Source organism: Globicephala melas, chromosome 8 (genome assembly GCF_963455315.2).
Source record: "Globicephala melas chromosome 8, mGloMel1.2, whole genome shotgun sequence".
NCBI classification, from domain to species: Eukaryota; Metazoa; Chordata; class Mammalia; order Artiodactyla; family Delphinidae; genus Globicephala; species Globicephala melas.
The window spans coordinates 47,305,101-47,325,185 of NC_083321.1; the positions used below are offsets into that span (position 1 = coordinate 47,305,101).

General features: G+C 51.1%; 1 protein-coding gene across 5 annotated transcripts in view; it reads right to left on the minus strand.

The window, feature by feature from the left end:
* The window catches only part of PPFIBP2 (PPFIA binding protein 2), a 159,370-nt gene that overhangs the window by 90,209 nt on the left and 49,076 nt on the right, over positions 1–20,085 (minus strand). For all 5 annotated transcript variants that reach the window (XM_070046151.1, XM_070046149.1, XM_060303558.2 and 2 more), the window contains exon 3: positions 18,629–18,843. In XM_070046151.1, coding sequence (XP_069902252.1) covers positions 18,629–18,843 — 215 coding nt within the window. The remainder of the gene's footprint in view (positions 1–18,628; positions 18,844–20,085) is intronic.

The window sequence follows — 20,085 nt, forward strand, 5'->3', positions numbered from 1 at the left end:
CATGATGATTCCGTTTTTGTTTTTTTCTTAGGGGCTGGGGGTGGGGTGGACGGGGTTGTGACTTCGGTTTGGAGTTTGGCTCCGACACAGAGTCCTAGAAGCCAGCAGCAGGGTGAAGATGCTGACAGTGCTGGGACTTCTGTTCCTGGGAAAATAAACTCCTGCTCAGAGGGCAGCAGGCGGACTCCACAGACCCTGCTTTGTTGCTATTTTGAGAGGCTCTTTCAGGACTATGTGGGTTGGAGCCACTGATCTCAAAGCAGGGCAGGTGTGAGCTGTTTGTGAGTCAGTCAGGAAACAAAGAGCTGAGGAGCGGAGACCCTCTGGACGCTTGTGGTAGATTACCTTGTCCCAGGGATCTGGCTGTCGGGGAAGGCACTGGAGGAACAGTCCTGGTCAGCCTTCTCTCAGCAGCCACTGGGGCCTCTGGCTACTCATGGTGGGCCAGGTCCCAGCTGTCTCCTGCCGGTCTTTGCTTTGAGACCTTGACCTGGAATGTGGAAAGGGGCCTAAGCTGAAGGAATGACGGCCTAAGATGCACTCCTAGGAGAGAAGCAAACTGGTCCCATCTGTTCCTCTTTCAATATCTTCCTTCCTGGTAATGGCCAAGAGCAGTTAACTTTTATTGACTGTTCCCTACGTGCATGGTTCTCTGCTAAGCATTTAACGTACATTATCTTACTTGATCCTCATAAAACCTGTATGTGGCTGGCACTATTACCTTCCTTGTTTTATAGATGAAGAAATCCAGGATTTGAGATAATATGCCTACGATCACAGAGCTAGTAAGTGTGGCAAAGCCAAGAGCCCAACCCAGGCTTTACTTCAAACTGCATGTTCTTAGCTAAAACAGTACGCAGTATCCCGTCCTCCAAAGGCCACGAGACAATGTCTCTTTTCTCACCAAACGCTTCCCCTCTAGCTTTCGGCCTTCTTAGCCATAGGCATCTCCCCTTACTGTCCCAAAATTCAAAGACTGTCTTGCTCCGAGGCATTGACCTCTTGGACTGGTCCAAGGGCAAGGGCGCCCAGCCTCCTACCAGGTCACACCTCATCCAGGCACCTCTTCTGCTGGAACCACCCCGTGTGTGGGAACACGAAAGAAACAGCATGTTTCCACCTTCAAAAATCTGGGCTAAGAGAAACCTGCTCTCCAAGCCACCCCAGCTTGAGGAAGCATGTGGGAAGGGGGTGGGTGAGCCAAGCAGATGGAAAGTGCTGGGCACCCAGGCTGGAGTCCACTGCATGCAATACAGGGAGGAGGTCAGCAAAGGACTGATGGAAAAGGAGACCCCTGATGGAGTCAGATGAAGTGGGTGGGAATTAGGAGGAGGACATGGAGGTAGAAGCTCAGAAAAGGCAGGGACTACATGTGGGAGCTCGTCAGATATAAAGAGATGAAATTAAAATAAATATAAATAGATATAAATGATGAAACTAAAAAGGTAAGTTGAGGCCAGGTTAAAAAAATGTCTTAGGGCTTCCCTGGTGGCACAGTGGTTGAGAGTCCGCCTGCCGATGCAGGGGATGCGGGTTCGTGCCCCAGTCCGGGAAGATCCCACGTGCCGCGGGGCGGCTGGGCCCGTGAGCCATGGCTGCTGAGCCTGCGCGTCCGGAGCCTGTGCTCCGCAACGGGAGAAGCCACGACAGTGAGAGGCCCGCGTACCACAAAAAAAAAAAAAAGTCTTAAAAGCCAAGCAGGCAGAAAAGCCTCGGCTTTCTCGTCCAGACTAAGGGCAAATCCTGGGGCTTACGACCAGGGTCAAAGGATGAAAAGGGATTTTTATTTATTTACTTGTGGTACACGGGCCTCTCACTGTTGTGGCCTCTCCCGTTGCGGAGCACAGGCTCCAGATGCGCAGGCTTAGCGGCCATGGCTCAATGGCCCAGTCGCTCTGCAGCACGTGGGATCTTCCCCGACCGGGGCACGAACCCGTGTCCCCTGCATTGGCAGGCGGACTCTCAACCACTGTACCAGCAGGGAAGCCCGGAATTTTTTTTTTTTAAAGGGGATTTTAAAGAGTCTGGCAGTTGTGTTTCAGGTAGAGAATAGGAAAGATACTGATTATACTGCCTATGACATATCCAATACTTTGTGTGTGTGTGTGTGTTTTTTTTTAATGCTCCTTAAAAGAAGAAAAATGTTTTGCTACGAGTCTTTCCCAGGGGCTTTGAAGTCTCCTCACTTAGAGCTTCGCCCAGCAGACTTCCCACCATCCAAAAGAGTCAGAGCTCACAGCCTGGGTCTCAGGACTGAAAGAACCTCCTTACATTGCCTCGCATGCAGAATTAATTCCTCCACAGACAGAACTTCTGCACAAGGTACAAAGGTACAACATCTGTTCCAGCGGCTGGGACATGGCACCTACAATCCCAGGCACATCGCGGCTGTTAAGACCTCCTGGTTAAAAAGCTTCAGTTGGATACAAGAAAATAAAGAGTAAGTGATGGGAAGTGCACTTCTCACCTATTTCCTCCAAAACCTTTTCAATGAGGCTTTTTCAATTCTTAAGACAATGGATGTGAACCTTTACCAAAATGTCTGGTCACCTCAGCATGCTCTCTGGTGACTGCAATGCCCCCATCCCAAAGCTGGGATGGGGCTGAGCACAAACAGGATTTCTGCTGCGTTCCAAACCCATAATTTTCTACCTACTTGGCCATAGAAATGAGGAAAGAGAACTGGACTAGGAGACAGAGCAGGGTTCAAGATCAGGCTGCACCACTTACAGCCATAACACTAATAGCCACGAGGTTCCTAGCCTTTCTTGGGCTTTTTTTCTTTTTTTGCAGTACACGGGCCTCTCACTGTTGTGGCCTTTCCCGTTGCGGGGCACAGGCTCCGGACGCGCAGGCTCAGTGGCCATGGCTCATGGGCCCAGCCGCTCCGCGGCACGCGGGATCTTCCTGGACCGGGGCACGAACCCGTGTCCCCTGCATCGGCAGGCGGACTCTCAACCACTGCGCCACCAGGGAAGCCCCCCTCTTGAGCTTTTTTAAATGAGGGGTTTGTACTAGTTGATCCCAACAAGCCCTCGAGCTCTCTAATTTGGTTCATTTGCCTCACTTTTCGTGACACAGCTTACCATACACCATATCACAGCTAGAGTAATTTTCATAAAATACAAATTAGATCCCCCAACGTATCTCATGCCACTTCCCTACTACAAGTCTCCCATTATACAAACGACATCACCCACAACCCTTACTGTAGACTTCCGTGTCCTGTGTGATCCGGAACCCACCCCTAGCTCCTAACCATCACCGCGCTCAGACGTGTTCTTCACCCCATTTTCCACCTGACTCACTCCTACTTCTTCAGTTTTCAATGAAGTGTTACTTCCTCAAAGAGGGCCCCTGACTACTCCTCCTCAATCAGTAACAGCCCTTGATGATGGCTACCAACAGTTCCCCTTCTTGGCTGTATTTATCAACTTGTAAATTTCAGGCTTATTTCCTGGGACTATTTAACTGGGATCTCCCAAGTGGTAGATGGGAGATCCACAAGAGCAGAGACTGGTTCTACTTTGTGCTCACCACTGGACACCCAGTACCCAGAACTTGATAAATATTTGCAGAGTGAGAAGTGCAGAGGGCACACACCAAAGCAGGCCCAGGGTTGGGGCGCTGGGGTCGGGGACCTTCTGAGCCGGACACTTCCTGTCCCTCCTGTTCTACAGTTACAAGGTCAGGTCTCTTATCTGTCAGCTGCTTTTGCCCTTCCTCCCTCTGAAAACATTCAGCCTCAGTGTGAAAATAGATGGATACCCATCCTTGCAGCTCAAAGATGGTGACAGAAGAGTGAGCCTGGGTTCTGTGAGTGCGGACGCTACTCCAGCCCCCAGCACTCACCCCACACTCTCACGCTCAACCCCTACAGAGTCGGCAGGAACGACTTGCAATGCCAGCCCTTGGCCTCTGAGAAACACGCAGAAGAGGACTTCCGAGAGCCTCCCCCCCGCAACGCAGCAGCTCTTTTGGCTGACAGCACACTGACTAATCTCCACACCAGATGACTTCCGAGCAGAGAAGAAGCCCAGCAACTTCTGAACCCAGTGCGTTTGAAAGGCAGCGGCCTCTCCACATCCTCACACCAGAAGTGCTGGGCACCTTCTTCTGGTCACGGTGTCTGGAGCCTCCAACCGTTCACGTGCTCAAGTTAAAATAACGAACTCTCCTCACTTCATTCTTGCCTTTCTGCACAGAGGCTCATTCACTAGAATGTCAGAGGAGAAACAAAGACAGCTGACTGTTTTCTCCCCTAGTGTCTATAATTAGATTCTCATGGAGAACTTGGCCACGACAGGGCTTCGCCGGACAAACACCTCCCCCTCCACACACGCACACGCGCGCACACACACACACACACACACACAGTGTCTCTCCCCTCACTCATCTCCACGGAGACCCAGACAAAGCAGCCAGTCACTTACCCTCTTCAGCCACGCGAAATGCTTGTAAACATCAATGTCCCCATCCATGCTGGGTACCCATGTCAGCAGTTAGATTCCTTGGTTGAAAAAGCCCTTTTTCTGGCCAGAGACCAAATTCTCTCCTCTTCCTTGCTTCTGCCCCCTCCCCCTCAGGAACGTCAAGCTGTGTTCAAATTTCCCCAAGTCCCCTGGCCTGCGTCCGGCAGCCTTTCCCTAAACAGTTTCAGAGACACAGTGGCTCAGACCAGACCGTGCTGCTCCTGTATCCACCTCCCACCCCCCCGGACACACACAGGCACCAGCTCAGGGACACAGAGCCTGCAGAGCAGGGGAACCTAGCAGAAGAGGGGGCGGGGGAGACAGACTTGGCCAGGAATTGTAAACACACACACACACACACACACACACACACACACACACACACACACACACACACACACACACACACACACACACACACACACACACACACACACACACACACACACACACACACACACACACACACGAACATTCTTTTCGGTGATAATACCAGAGCCTGCCAGAGGGAAGCAGTCCCGAAGAAAATTCCTCGTCTGGCTTCCCCCTTCTGGAGTGGCTGGAACTCATTAGGGAGAGACCCCGGTTTCCTGTCTCAGCTCCACTCTGCATTTACCCACAGGCTCCCAGCTGCTCTCAGTTTATTTGGGACTGGGGAGAGACTAAAAATAAGCGCTGCTCTTGGAGGAACTGCTGGTTCCCACACACAGCCTGACTCCCACCCAGCAGCCCACGCCTACCCCTCTTCCTCCAGGCTGGTGTCGGGCTGTGCCCTGAGGGAAGCCAGTCGTTTCCAAATAAGAACAAATTCAGAAGCAGCTCCAGTTTGGGTTCTTGGCCCTGCTTGGGGGTTGCCGTCCTGGGCACTGGGGGCGCCGTCCGGTGCTGCAGCCTGGGAGACCTCTGCTGCCAGCCGTCACCACAGGGCTCCCCGGGGCCGCATTCTGCACGGGAACAGACGGGGCAGAGCTTCTGTCAAGCGCCCGCCTCGCTGGTTGTCCCCAGCCCAGACTAGCTGCTTCACAAGCCAGGTGAGGCCACCTCACGTGTGTCCGTGAGATCTAGGGAGCACTCTGGGTGGGAGCCTTGGGAAGGCAGCAGGCTGAGGAGACAGGGAGCTGCATCTGCCTTCTTCCTGGCAGGTCACATGCTGGCTTGCCAGGGTGGTCTGTCCAGCATTCCCCACAGGCTGCCCCCCACTTCCTCACATTCCCGCCTCCTCTGAGAGCTCCCCTAAAAACAGCTTTTCTCCCTTGCCCAGCCCTCAACGTGTGGCCCTCGGCTCTGACTGGTTATGAAAGCAGTCTTTGATGTGGGTGCAGTGGGAACTGTGGTTACACGCAAGGGCTCTGAGCTCTGCTGCCCGAAATGACTTGCAGACACACATCTTGTGACTGCGTGGGCCTTCCCGGCGCCCTTGGGGGTCACCAGGGGGTTTCCTGGAGCTCCCACCTGAAGAGAGGGCTCTGCTGGGTGTTGGCATGCTGCTCAGCACGGCATCTACGCTGTCCATAGCCCAGCAGCAGGGCCCGAGGACAAGGCAGAAAACACACAGTCCCCGGCAGGCTGGCCCAGCCCACACAGAACAGAGGCGGCAGGAGGAGGGCTGTGGCCAGCAGCTGGCACGAGGGGAGGAGTAAATTCCTGGAGACACACCCAGATCAGAGGCCAGAAAGGAAAAGCAGGCTCAGCTGCCCATGCCCTGAGCTCTAGAGCCTTCTTCTAGCCTCTGGCCCAGTTCCAGAGCGCAGCCCGGGCCTCACCCGCCAAGGTTCCCTGCCCAGAACTAGAATAGGATGCGTTAGTCAAGGTCTCTAAGGCTGCAGGGGTAGGTAGGCCATTTTACTTTTTTCTGTCTAAAAACCTGGGAAAGTCCAATGAAGAATTCATTTGGTCAACACACATCTGCCCAGCATCCAAGGCAACTGAAACCAACTTCTTGCCCTGGGGGAAGAACCTCCACACGTTATGTGAAAAGGTGTTCCTGGGGCTCTGGGGAGGAAGAGGCAAGACAGCTGATCTGGGGGCTGTATGGGGAGAGGTCTGCCCACCCTTGGCGGGGGGATCAGTGTCCGCTGGTAGGTTCTGGTGTGAGAGGAGGAAAAAGAGGCGACCAGGCGGCAACATGGCTGCCTCTCAGCCTCGCTGACTCCGACCCGCCTCTGGGGAAGCTGGCTTCCCGGCACCCCCCCCCCCCCCGCCCCGTGTCACCACCTGCCCTGCGGCACTGAACCACACCTGTTTACACGTCTGGCCACTTCACCAGACGGGAGCACACGTGTGAGCCCTGATTCACGGCTCTGATCTCCACGCCTAGCACGATTCCTAGCACACGGTAAGAACCTGAACGTTCTCCGCGTGAAAGAGTGAGGCTCAAATGGTGAGACTGGAAAGATAAACCTGAAACTATGTGGAGAAAACGAGTTTCCCCAGGGTAAAGATGCTCGACTCAGAGAAGACAAGACAGAGCCAGCTTCATCTATTAGCTCAACTCATGTGTGATGAACGGGGGTGGGGAGTGAGGAGGGGAGAAAGGGAAAGGCGGGAGGGAGGGAATGGAGATAAGCTGCAGCTAAATTCTTGGCATATTTTTACCGTATCCTCAAGTAGCAATTCTTACCTCAGGCTTTTTTTTTTCTGAAACCCCTAAGTATACTGCACTTCAACTCGGAATCCACGAGACAGCACTCCAAAGGCCTACAAGCAAAGCCATGGCTGCAGCCCCTCACTCTGAAGGCCATCCCAGCCGGGGGCTCCGCACCGCGGGCCACAGACGGGCTTCGGAGGGTCAGACAGGCCCTTGAGTACGTTCATGAAATGTATAGAAAGCACTATTTCTCTGAAATAGTTTTCCTCAGGTCATCAAAATGATCCATGACTCCCAAAAGATGGAAAGCCTGGATTTTATCTGGTCTAAGTAGTTACTCAGAAAGATTTAGGCTGCCCTTATTAAGGCAGGATGGGGGCGGTCCCACTTCTATAGCACCGCCCTGGGAGGTAGAGAGACTCTCGGGGACTCCCTGGATCCATCACTAAAGAGAGACGTTTTCAGGAACCACATAGTATACATCAATAGGAGTCATGACAGTGACCCTGGGGCCCTCGGAGCCTCCCCCAAAGCAACTCGCATCGACCAGACTCAACTCACTACCGTCTGGAACACGAGGCAGCCAGCTGACGGCAAAGGGCAGGCAACTGAGCATTTGGGGAGCAAAAGCACAGCTAAGAGGCCAGAGTGGCCAGGGGAACTCATATAGACTGCCCTCCTCCTTATCCCTGGGTCCAGGAGGGGAACCCAAGAAAGTCACTTATCTGGCCGGAATCCCATGTATGCGTGGGAATGACTGGGGATGGAGTTCCTGAGATTCTCCTCCTCCTGCCAGTGGCCAGGAGTCAGCAGCATCTAACTGGGCACAACTGTGGACCGAGAAGGGGTCACGTGCTATTCCGCTGACCTCTCACTGGCATCCTGAGCTCCAGTGCAGCACTGAGCCTTGGCCTCTGGGCCACGGTGACAGGTGTCAGGACGGACCTAGTAAGTCAGACGGGCTTGTGCTCTTCAACAGGTGCGCTGCACTGTGGGCCTGCCTCTTGGAAGAGGAAGGGGAGGAGAGGGAAGAGCTAGCCTGAGGTCACTGCTCCTCGGGGCTGGCAAGTAAGTCCTGCTTGTGAAACAGGCATCCCGGCCACCGCAGCCCAGGTCCCCAGGGTGTCCAAGCACGAAGACCCACCTCCAAAACGAGTTAGCAGAAGGGGCGGCACACTGTCCGTAAAGGGCCAGATGGCAAATGATTTAGGCTTTGTGGGCCATATGGTTTGTGACAGTCGACTCCCATTCGTAGCGCAAAAGCGGCCACGGCCAATGTGGAAAGCAGTAAGGGTAGCTGTGTTCCAGCTCCACTTTTTTTGGTGAACGCTAAGATTCAAGTTTTATATCATGTTCACATCAAAAAATTGTCTTCTTGGGATTTCTCAATCACTGAAACACAGAAAAATTATGCTTAGCTCACAAGGAATAAGAAATAGGCAGCAGGCCAGGTACAGGCCATAGACTGCTGACCCCGGGGGGAGGATGCTGCTCCTCTATCTTTAGTGCATCACCAGGGCTAGAGGGCTTTCTTGTGAAAATGCAGATTCGGACCCAGCAGGTTGGGAATGGGGCCCGAGACTGTGCATCGCGAACAGGCTTCCAAGCGATGCTCATCCTGCTGGTCTCGGGACCATATCTGAGGAGTAAGAGGTTAGGAGACTACTTTCGGAAGGCCTTGGAGCCCAATGTACTGAGCAGTCCCGCCTGGAAGTGTGACTCCTCTGGAGCGTCCCTACCTGCTAGCGGGTGCCTGAAAGGGAAGGAGGCCCAGTGGCGTGCCGGCAAGCCCTCTTTGTGGGCAGAGTGTTGGGGGGGGTGTCCACATGCTCAGACCTCAGGTCATGCTAACCAGGCAACGTTGCCCACCACGTCCCCTGGGCCCGAAGCAGGGGATTTAGTGGGGAAGGATTTATCTGCTCTTTCACCAGTGTTTGCACATTCTTGATCATTTATAAACATTGGTTCTGAGGGACTGAAACAGTCTCAAGTCAAGTCTGAAAGAAGCCAGATCTCTGGAATTTAGTAAGGTACAATTTACTTGGACGGCAGGGAGAGAAACCCAAAATCCAGGAAAATTAAAACTGCTAAGTTTGCAGTGGCTGAAAGCCCCCAATCTGCGGTGCTGTGACAGGAAAAAAAAACGTATTCAAAATCCCCCAAGGTACAGGAGACTTCTCTAGGGCAGGGCCTGACAGACGCAGGGTCAGGAAATGGAGGCCACCCTAATTAATAGCGCACCAGCAAAAGGCACTGGAATTAAAAGGTGTTTGGAGGGCTTCCCTGGTGGCGCAGTGGTTGAGAGTCTGCCTGCCGATGCAGGGGACACGGGTTCGTGCACTGGTCCGGGAGGATGCCGCGGAGCGGCTGGGCCCGTGAGCCATGGCCGCTGAGCCTGCGCTCCGCAGCGGGAGAGGCCACAACAGTGAGAGGCCCACATACCTCAAAAAAAAAAAAAAAATGTTTGGAGAGATCTTCTCGCCTTTGACAATGGAAGGTCAAGTCTACGCTCCCAGGACAGGCCCTCATCCCTCTGGTCTCCTTCCCCCGCCACAAACAGTGGAGGCCTCCGGGGCCTACCCTTTATCCACTGGGTTCCAAGGAAAATAATTCTTTTTGCCAGCTGACTCAGGTACACTGTCCAGCGGCTTCATTAATGAGAGGAACTTATGTCCTCTAAGCGTTGGGAGGGGGTCGGGGGAGGCCCCCGAAAGCCCATACCTTTTTCCTTGGGCTTTTAGACTTTCCAGCATTTGTCCCTGACTCCCACCTAGTGGCTTCTTCCAGTATTGCACAGGGACAAAGAGCCTCCCCACAACCAGCACACCAGCCTAGCAGGAGTCCCTTGGGAGAGGAGCACAGGAAAGAGCGTGCTGACACCTACAACTCTCGAGCTCTCAAGTTCACACCTATAGTGGGGAGGGCAAGAAACACGCACTGGAAATTGGCTCACATGGGCTTCACTTATTTCTTTTTTTGAAAAACAATCACCAAATTTCCCCTTTTCTAACATCCAGAAAGCCAAGATTTTCCTATAAAACTCCCGTCTGTGACTTTTCAAAATGAACATGTTTGCCACATAAATACCCCACCCATCTCTTGCTCCTGGCCCTGAGCGGAGGACAGAGACGAATCGCAGGGCACAAGAAACTCAAGCTCATGGTTTATAATTAGTAAAACAGCTTCTCCCCCCACCCCCGCCTTTTTTTTTTTTTTTTTGTAACTCCTCTGGCTTTTTAATACGGTGAGCAGATTTGCTTCTCTGGCCGGAATGAAAGACTGCAGGCTGAACCTAGCGGGAACGTCGGAGCGCCGGGAGCTGAAGGAGCCGCCCTCTGTGACACGGCGGCTGCGCTGACAACGGGGGTGGCCGTGCACCCTCCTGGGTTGGTCTTTTTGTTTCTGGAGAGACTGGTTAAGAAGGTAGCTGAGAGCACGCGAACATCTGACGGACAGACTGACACAGGTCAGCACACACCCCCGAGGGGCCTTACTTCCCTTACAGCCAGGCCCAGAGGAAGCTGCCGATTCAGGGCCTCCCATTTCACGGCTCTGGAGGTGACCAGAGATGGCGGCCTCGGCCGAGCCCCGACACGGGGCAGCTGTGCCTAGAGGGGCTCCCTAACCTGTCTCCCCTTTGCAAACCTAAATGTCTAGACTGAGGAAGGCAGGGGCTGGTGGCTACCAGGGGGCCGCTCTATAGCCTTTAAACTGCAGGACTGGAATGCGTGGCCGGATCCTGCAGACGGACTGTCAGACCAGCTCTCATTTCCAGTAGGGAAACTGAGTCCCAGAGGAGGGAAGAGAGGTTCACCCGTGGCCACATGCGAGTGGCAGACAGCCGGCCTTCTGCCTCATCCCACACCGCCTCACCCTGGTTTGCTCCCCTCCACTTGCCCAAGTACGCTGACCAGGACACCTGCACCCTGGCTGAGGAGAGCATGGGCCCTCTGGGAGGCCACACCGACTCCACGAACGCTGCTTCCAGAGGGCGGCACAGCGAACAGCCCCTCTGGAGCGTCTCTGCCAAGCCCCCCCGCCCTGGAGCCCGGGCTCTGCCCTGACGTGCCCACACTCCGCGGCTGCTGGGTTTACCTGCCTTTCTTCAGACTTCACCTTCAGCCCCCAAAGCCTCAGGTCTTCACCAAAACTCTCCCTGACCCACATCCGAAGTAATGAAACGGTGGAACAGACTGATGTCTTGCAGATGACGAGTGTTTGCGCCCGACTATTAGAGAAGGCCCCGGAGCTGCTCCATCTGCAGACCCTACCGGCTCTGGTATCACTTGGGCATCTCCCAGGAACCTGGGTCACCCGCCCGCTTCCCCCGCTAGCTGGCTGTTTCCCCAGCCCTGCAGGGCCCATTGGAAGCTGGCTGACCAGCCCTTTACGGACTCCACTCTCCCTGAGGGCTTCATCCCCCAGGTCACCACAGGCCTAGGAGGCAGCTGCAGGGAGAGGAACAAGGTGGTCCCTTTCTGGAACTCAGCTCCATTCCCATCACAGCAGAGATGCTGCAGCCTGCCAGCCTGGGCCTCAGCTTCACCCTCTACGAGTCCTGACCCTGAGCTCGGCCCCGTCTGCCAACCATGAAAGAGGCTCACTCTACTGCTATCACAGGACAGCCTCACTGATGCTTCTCTGCGGGCCAGGCTCCGTGATCCCTGCTCGCCTTGGTCTCCAGGAACCTTTCCTATACAAGAGCCCCATCCGAAGCGCCTTGGCACTCCACCAACTTTCTGAGGCTAAGCCCAGAGTTCAGATACTGAAACTGTGCCCCGTAGAGTTAACAGAAGCTGATAATAGAAATGATTGAACTTGTCTTATAGAACAACAGATAAGAGAACAGCTCGCTAAAACCCCTTTGCTTGTAAATTGCCTTCATTAAGTTCACTTGTTTTTTTCTTTGTTTTCCTCCCTTTAATTGCATACCAGCCCAGCTTCATGCAGCCCAGCTGTTTTACAGGAACTTGGAGTCAGCTCCTGCCCAGTGTGAGCCGGCCAGGGACTGGATGGCATCACCCTAAAACTGGGCCTGCGCAGATGTCTAATGAATGGCCTTTTGACATCAAAGGACTGGAAAACTCCACCCTCAGATGATGCTACGGGCCTCCATCTGGAATATGCAGAAGCATTAACCCAGATGAACCTGCGCAGAACACCAATTTCCTCACTTTTTCCCTACTTCCAATCACCTCTCCCCTAAGACCACCCTCTTATCCCATAAACACTCCAACCCCCTCGCCTTCAGCGAGGCAGATCTGAGACATTCTCCCGTCTTCTCCCTTGGCTGCCTTGTGAATAAACTCCTGGCTGTAAACCACAGCATCTCAGCATTTGGCCTGCTGTGCATCAGGCAAACAGACCTGGCTGGGTAACAGTTCTCCTCCTAGAACAGGGGAATCCAGGCCCTTTGTTCCTTTCTTCATTGAAGTCCCAGAGGGACCCCAGCTTAGAGAGCCCCGCACATACCCTTCCAGGCCTGAAGCCCACCTTTCCTCATTCTATTAGGGGCCAAGGAAGGGAAGACCCTGTTTTAGGCCCCAAAGCCCTGGAAACTTGCCCACCACCTAGCACCACTGAATCCTGGGCAGTTCTGTTCCACGGACACTTGTCTTTAGGATGAGCCTGGCTTGTTTGTAACTATTCCCAGGCCGAGAATCCCTGCTGCTGCCAGCCAATCTGTGTCCAGCCCGGCCAGCACCCAGCAAGGAGAAACCAGCCCCACTGTAAAGAAACAGCTGCCCACACACAGGCTTTCTGACCACGGTGCACTAGGACCACAGCTCCCTCACCGTTCAAGACATAAGGGCAGGGTCCCAGGACTAGTCCGCTGTGTGCTCGAACCGCCAACCGCTTCCCCACATCCACTGCGGCCTCTTCAGCAGCCCCTATTTCTGTGTGCTACAGCTGCCAGTATCTGTGACTGAGTATCCCAGTTACAGTTACTGTTGAACAGTAACAGGAGACCACGATTCCTACCCTCTCACGCCAGCTAATTATTGGCCCTTGGGTGGAGACCTGACCCAAGGGCAGCTAATCCAATGCAACAACCTTTAGAAAAATCTCTCCAAGGCAAGCATTCCCCCAACCATTGTAAACAGACGCCGAAACAGATCTGCAAATCTAAATGCAAGCTGTTTTCTGCAATGCATCTTCCAAAACCAACCACAGCTGAGCATAAATGAAAATCTTGAATTTCTATTTCTTTTGCAATTAACATTTCTTCATAGACCTGGAAGGCTTGGCTCAAAAATTATGAGTTAAGCCAATGAGATTATTTCCTTCAGGGGTTAACACACACACACACACACACACACAGCAAATAAGAACTTGTCAGTCAACAAGAATAAAATCACACCTAAAGGACATGTGACAGTCGCCCTGAGCTGTCTTCCTAAGGGACATTTATTTCCCCCCTCCATCATGGTTCCTTCCCAACAGACGCCCCCCCTTCCACTATGATCAGTGAAAGCACCAGCACTGGTTCCCCAGCCTCCCTGGCAGCTAGGGAATGCGCATGCGAACAAATCCTGACCATTGGGACCATATGAGAAGCTGGGGGGGGTTCAGAGAAATCTTTCCCAGTTTTATAAAAAGAGGACATATTCTACCTCTGGACATAGCTGTGTGTGAGGACAGGCTGCCCGGAGCTGCAGTAGCCTTCTTGCAACTGTTAGGGGACACACCTGAGAAAGAACCAACACCTGAGGATGGTGGGGAGAAAGATAAGAAAAGCTGGAGCCCTTGAGGTCATCCCAGAGTCTCTGATTTAACCCTGGGACCACCCATCCTCTGGACATCTCGTTAGTGACATTTAAAACTCCTTACTGTTTATGCCACTTTCTGAGAAAGAATCCCAACTGACAGGTGTCATAAGGCAGGGTTGGATCACGCCAGGCCAGCATATGACAAAGCAGTAACTGAGGTTTACGACGAAAGAGAACAGCACAAACACCCAAGGGATGTACAGATACCATGAATTAGGACTACCTGCCTGAGCCCTCCAGCTACCTTGTTAGCTCCAATTTTAAGTCACATGGGATTTTTTTTTTTTTTTTTGTAATAATTCAAGCGAGTCTCTGGTTTAAAGCAGTGCTTCAAACTTTAATGTGAATACGAATCACCTGGAGATGGTTCAGTGGATGGGGCAAATTCTAACTTTTTCTTTCTTGAAGACAAGCTATCAAGTGATACCAAAACTGCTGGTCCAGAGACCACAACTTGTACAGCAACATCTTCTAACTAGAAGTACCAACCTAAGGCAATCTAAAACCAATCTAAAGAGGAGCAGTGGGTTTCTTCACGGCCTCGGCTTCTATCTCCACACAGATAAGACCTGCTATGGAATGTGTGTGCCTTGTAAAATGACTTTAGGTCTCTGAGACCTAAAATACACACAGGTGGTCTCTGTCTAGAATCAAAACCTTAAACATCCAGCCCTGGTTTCTTGGAATGTTTGTATGAACTTCTGACCTCCCTAAAAGCACACCATTCATAGGTTGCTGATGGCCATAACCACTCCAAAAGTTTTATGAATGCAACAACTTTTAGAAAAAATCTCTCCAAGGCAAGCATTCCCCCAACCACTGTAAATAGCCCCCAAATCAGATCCGCAAATCTGAATGCAAGCTGTTTCCTGCCATGCATCTTGCAAAAACCAAACACCACATCGACTACTGTGGGATCAAAAATATTTTTTAAGAATCTCTTTTGGTAAATTATAGAAGTTAGATCCATACTTCATGCCACACACTAAAAAGACTGATGAATTCGAGTAAACCATGTGATACAAATCAAACTAAACCTACTGAGAGAGAATACAGGTGAATAGTGTTTGATCTGAGGTCAGGCAGGGCCTTTCTAGAAAGAAAAGAAATTCAAACAGGAAAGACCGATAAAATTAGTTACAATCCTTTTAAAGTCTTTGCCTCAAAAAACCACCATAAATAAACAACGTTTTAAAATCAAGTGAGGAAAAGAAATGCCACAAAGCAAAGGGCTAGTAAAAAGTCATTTAAACATAAGAAAAACACTAAAATCCTAATAGGGGTGGGGGTGAGAGAACACAAAATATTAACAGACCAGACTAGGGCAGGCACACCCAAGGGACTCAAGGTGACCTCTGGAGGGGTGGGGGTGGGGAGGTGTGTGAAGAAAATATTCGAGCTATTTTCTTTTTTAAAGTTTTTTTGATGTGGACCATTTTTAAAGTCTTCATTGAATCCGTTACAATATTGCTTCTGTTTTTATGTTTTGTTTTTTGGCTGCCAAGCATGTGGGATCTTAGCTTCCAGACCAGGGATCAAACCTGCACCCCATGCACTGGAAGGTGAAGTCTTAACCACTGGACTGCCAGGAAAGTCTCTAGAGCTATTTCCTTAACCTGTCCTTTAAAAAGGATTTTCTATCTGGGACTATGTTTTATAATTTACATATATTAGGACAATTCTCCATATACGAATATGTGTATTTGGAGAAGGAATTTTTTTCATATTGGGGTAAGAGACCAAAAGTTTGGAGACAATACGGAATACTAATTAGCTAATAAAAAATTTAGCCTTCCTACTAAACAAAGAAATGCAAAGATAAAATGAAGCCATTTTGGGCTTCCCTGGTGGCGCAGTGGTTGGGAGTCCGCCTGCCGGTGCAGGGGACACGGGTTCGTGCCCTAGTCCGGAGGGATCCCACATACCGCGGAGTGGCTGGGCCCGTGAGCCATGGCTGCTGGGCCTGCGGGTCCGGAGTCTGTGCTCCGCAACGGCAGAGGCCACAGCAGTGAGAGGCCCGCGTACTGCAAAAAAAAAAAAAAAAAAAAAAAAAAGCCATTTTTCCTATGAAATTAGTAAAGCTATTTTTTCAATCTTAGTGCTTGTTGACCAGGATATACCTCAAACCCTGCCAATGAAAATATAAATGAGTAAAATCTTTTTGAAAAGTGGTTTGGAAAAATGTGTCACAAGGCTTAAAGATTAATATCTTTGATCAGAGTTGCCAGACTTAGCAAACTGTATGAAACATACTTATTAAAAATTCATTGTTTATCTAAAATTTCAACTTAACTGAGCATGCTGTATTTTGTCCGTTAACCCTGCTTTAACTATTATTCTACTTTCACGATTCTATCCGAAAATATTTCGATATAACAAATATTTCTAGACAGTCTGTGCAGCAATGCCGTATCATTAGTGAAAGATTAAAAATTTCAATTCAACATTAGAGAAATGGTTCCATAAATTCGAGCACATCTATACAAGGTAAAAATACAGTCACTGTAAATTATGTATTTGTAGTCTTTCTTTATCCCACTTCATGCAGATATTCACAAGTTTTGCTGAAGTAATGTTCACGTGTTTCCTGCCCTGTATCTGCTAGAGATGGTACATACTGTACAGTACACATGCACTGTCTCACCTTTCTAAAGTTTAATAAGCTCTGAGTTCTAAAATGCATGTGGACCCAAGGGTTTCAGACTGAGGAATTATGGACCTATCATTTTCTTGAAGCTTCATAAAATTTTCTGTAAACACTACAGCCTGAGTCAGTAGTACTTAGCAGGACTGCAGGGAGGGATGGGCGCCCATGCCGGGTGTAAAGTGAGCTAGAAAGCCGCAGCTGCAAAGAGAGGTGGGCAGAAGATGCTGAGACATGACAGGGGAGAAGCCAGGATCAACATCACGAAGCTGCAAGTACGGTAACAGCCAGAGAGTTCCTCTCTAGCAAAGCAAAGGGGGATCTTTCTGCTGTGGGAAGGAGAACTAAACTACCGAAGCCATCCCCCAGCAACTCCCAATCTGGTTAAAAGCGTGAGCGGAGGAGCAGGTGGGGACTTCTGTCCCATTATGGGCACAAGTCTGAGAGGACCCCCAAGAACCGCCTTCATGTGGGGGAGGAATGAGAAGCCAGCTTGCAAACCTGACCTGTAACAGGCCTACCCGAGACCCATCCAGCAACCTTCACCTTCCTCTCTGGGCATTATCGGCTGCTACTGTAACGAATTACCACAAACTTAGTGGCTTGCAAAAGCACAAAGTCATTACCTTATAGTTCTGGAGGTCAGAAGTCTGAAATGAATCTCACTGGGCTAAAATCAAGCTGTTGGCAGGGCTGCTCTCCCTTCTGGAGGCTCCAGGGGAGAGCCCAGTTTTCCAGCTCCTGGCAGTTGCCTGTATCCTTCGGTTCTTGGCCCTGCCGCCTTCAAAGCCAGCAGCAGCGGCGGGCGACTCCTTCCCCCACCACATCCATCAGACACTGAGTCTTCTGCCGCCCCCTTCCACTTATAAGGACACCAGTGATTACACTGGGCTCACCTGGAAAATCCAGGCTGCTCTCCCCATTTTAAACTCAACTGATTAGCAACTTAATTCCACCTGCTTCCTTCCCCTTTGCCACATACAGTAACTTATTCACAGGTTCTGGCCATTAGGATGTAGACATCTTTGAAAGGCTGTTATTCTCCCTACCTATGGGTATGCTACAGAACTCCAGGCAGACAACCTATGTAATGAAAATGTTGAACAACACATATAATCAATATAATAAAGAATTCTTCGGTGCTCAGAGGAAGGCATGGGGATAAGACTGTATTGACAGACTCCTGAACAGGAGTAGCTAGGACATCTGGGATATAACCCGTCTAATCACAAATGACTTGGCCTCCAGAAAAGAGGATGTCAACCTCCTTCGTCTGTGGTTTTCAACGTCAACCTGCCCCTCCCAATTTAGTGGTCCTGTTCCTGTCATCCTATCTCTGTGCATACTTCCCAAGTTTGAATCAGATCCACCGGATTCTAGCTTTAGAAGACTGCATCCCAGCTTTCATCCTCAGACTCAGCTTAGGTAATGATCACACGCTCCCTCTGGCTTCCCAGCCCTGGACTGGGTGCCAATCCAGCTCATTTCCAGAATGGACTGGTTCCTTGCCTTACCCATTCCCAGATATTACTCGTCTTTTAAAGCTGACTGGTTGGTCTCCACAGGGAAGGAGATGGGTAACAAAAGCCAAAAATTTACAGCTTTGGTTACTCATCTGCTTCCCTTAGAGACCAGCAGGTGTGCAGGATTGATCTAGAGAGGGCAGAAGGAGAGTCAGGAAACCTGTGTTCCACTCCAGGGGCGGGAAGGACTTCTAGGGCAGGGTGGTCTGAAGAGTAGGGGCAGCAATAACGGGATGGATGAGGAAACAAGGTTCTAGTTTGTTGTAAGAAACGAGGGGCATGGTGGGTTCAGCTGGAAATAGAGACCCCAGCTAGGGATTATAACACAGCAAATTGTGCATGTACTATCTGGGGGGAAACACCTTCCATGTTTGCTCTTCTCTGGCCCTGGATTTCCCCTTCTCAGGAGAACAACGGGAGGGGCCCAGGCAGGCTGACTGTGGAGCTTAAGCTGCTTGACCAGGCCCTACCCTTCTGCTGGGAAGGACCACCACCCACTGCGGGCTGGCCAAATCTGGACAGGAAGCAAGAAAAGACTGGACAGTGCACAGATGAAGTAACAGCCCCAGGTGGTGGTGGCATGCCAGGGGCTCCGTGACCGTGTTCCCCACCCAGGCCATGGGCCTACTCACCAAGCTCTCCTCGAACCACTCCTTTAGGGAGGCAGCTGTGGGGCCGGGGATCTGGCTCAGGAGGGCTGCTCTCTCCTGAGAATGCTCCAGCGTCTCCAGGGCCAGCCTCAAGTCCTCGACGAGACGGAGCAACGGGAAGGGGTTCATGTAGGAAGCCGCGGAGGCCAGTCCAGGCTCACAGGTACCATCGCTAATATCTCCCCCCGTGTTAGTGCCTGGAACAAGAGAGAGGCGGGAACCTTGGTAAGAAGGGTGGACGCCACGGGCAAGGAACTGATTGATAAACAGCAAAGTTAGTGAAAGGGGAGAGGAAAGGGATGGATAAGAAGCCTAGAGGAACCACTTCTGCCTCAGCAGAATCACTCACAACATGAACTTTGCAGAAATCACCTTTCATCCTGGCTTGGGCATGAGAGAGGCACATGACTGTGCCCATTGGGACTGGCTTAGGGAAGCTCGCAACTTCAGACAACTGGGGAAGCACAGCTAGACCTCACCCACGACCAAGGACATGTGCGCTAAAATGGTGAGATGCCAGTCTTCAGCTCTGATATTAATAAATTTGTCCTCTTCTACGTTCATGTGGTAGACTGCACAGATGGCCACCAAAAGTCCATCCCATCCTCGTGCGGGCATCCTACTCCCCTCCTCCTGAGGGGGATGCTGACTCCGGGCTGGTCTAGTGACTCGCTCTGATCAACAGGGTGCAGAGGAAGGGGTGCTGTGTGGGGTCTGGTGAGGCTGAGTGAATCGAAATCTTTCTAGATCTTCCCCGTTGGGAGACTCTATACCCTCTGACATACTCAGAGGGTACAGAATATAGAGGGTATACTTTTGACTTGTATCTATTACTGTGTGTATCCATATCTCATCTCCCTTTATGGGCTGTGAGGTCTCTGAGGGCAGAGCCCCTGTCACAGTTAGCTAACATAGTTATCACGCCCCCTCACCTGATGGTGAGGGGGAACTGGACTGAATGTCTGTACATATGCTTGGATGAATAGCTAAGAGGAAGAGTACCTGGATTTCCCCAGAGATCTGGGATACTGGGTCTTTTTCTAAACTGGTATGTCCCAAATAGGACTGTTTTTGCCTTTCTAAACCCCACCATTAAAAAAAAAAAAGTCTTCTTTGCATAATGTGTACAGTGATATATTTTTCAAACCAGAACTGGGGCAACAGAGTCTAACAAAGGATTTCTGTGCTTCTTTCATCAGTAAGAAACACTTTAGAAAATATGGTTCGTAGTGGAATTTCTAGGGCATTTGGATTGTTTATAAAACCAACAGAATAAAATATTTGAAGTCAGGACTCTTGCTGGAAAATGTGGGCTGTAGGGCTACCACATCCACGGTTGCACTGCAGGCCTGACGTCTAATTCCAGGTTCCTCTGCTCTTTTAAAAGCCGACTTCCTACTTGCCATGGCAGTCTTTGGAATGAGAAATCCACACAGAAG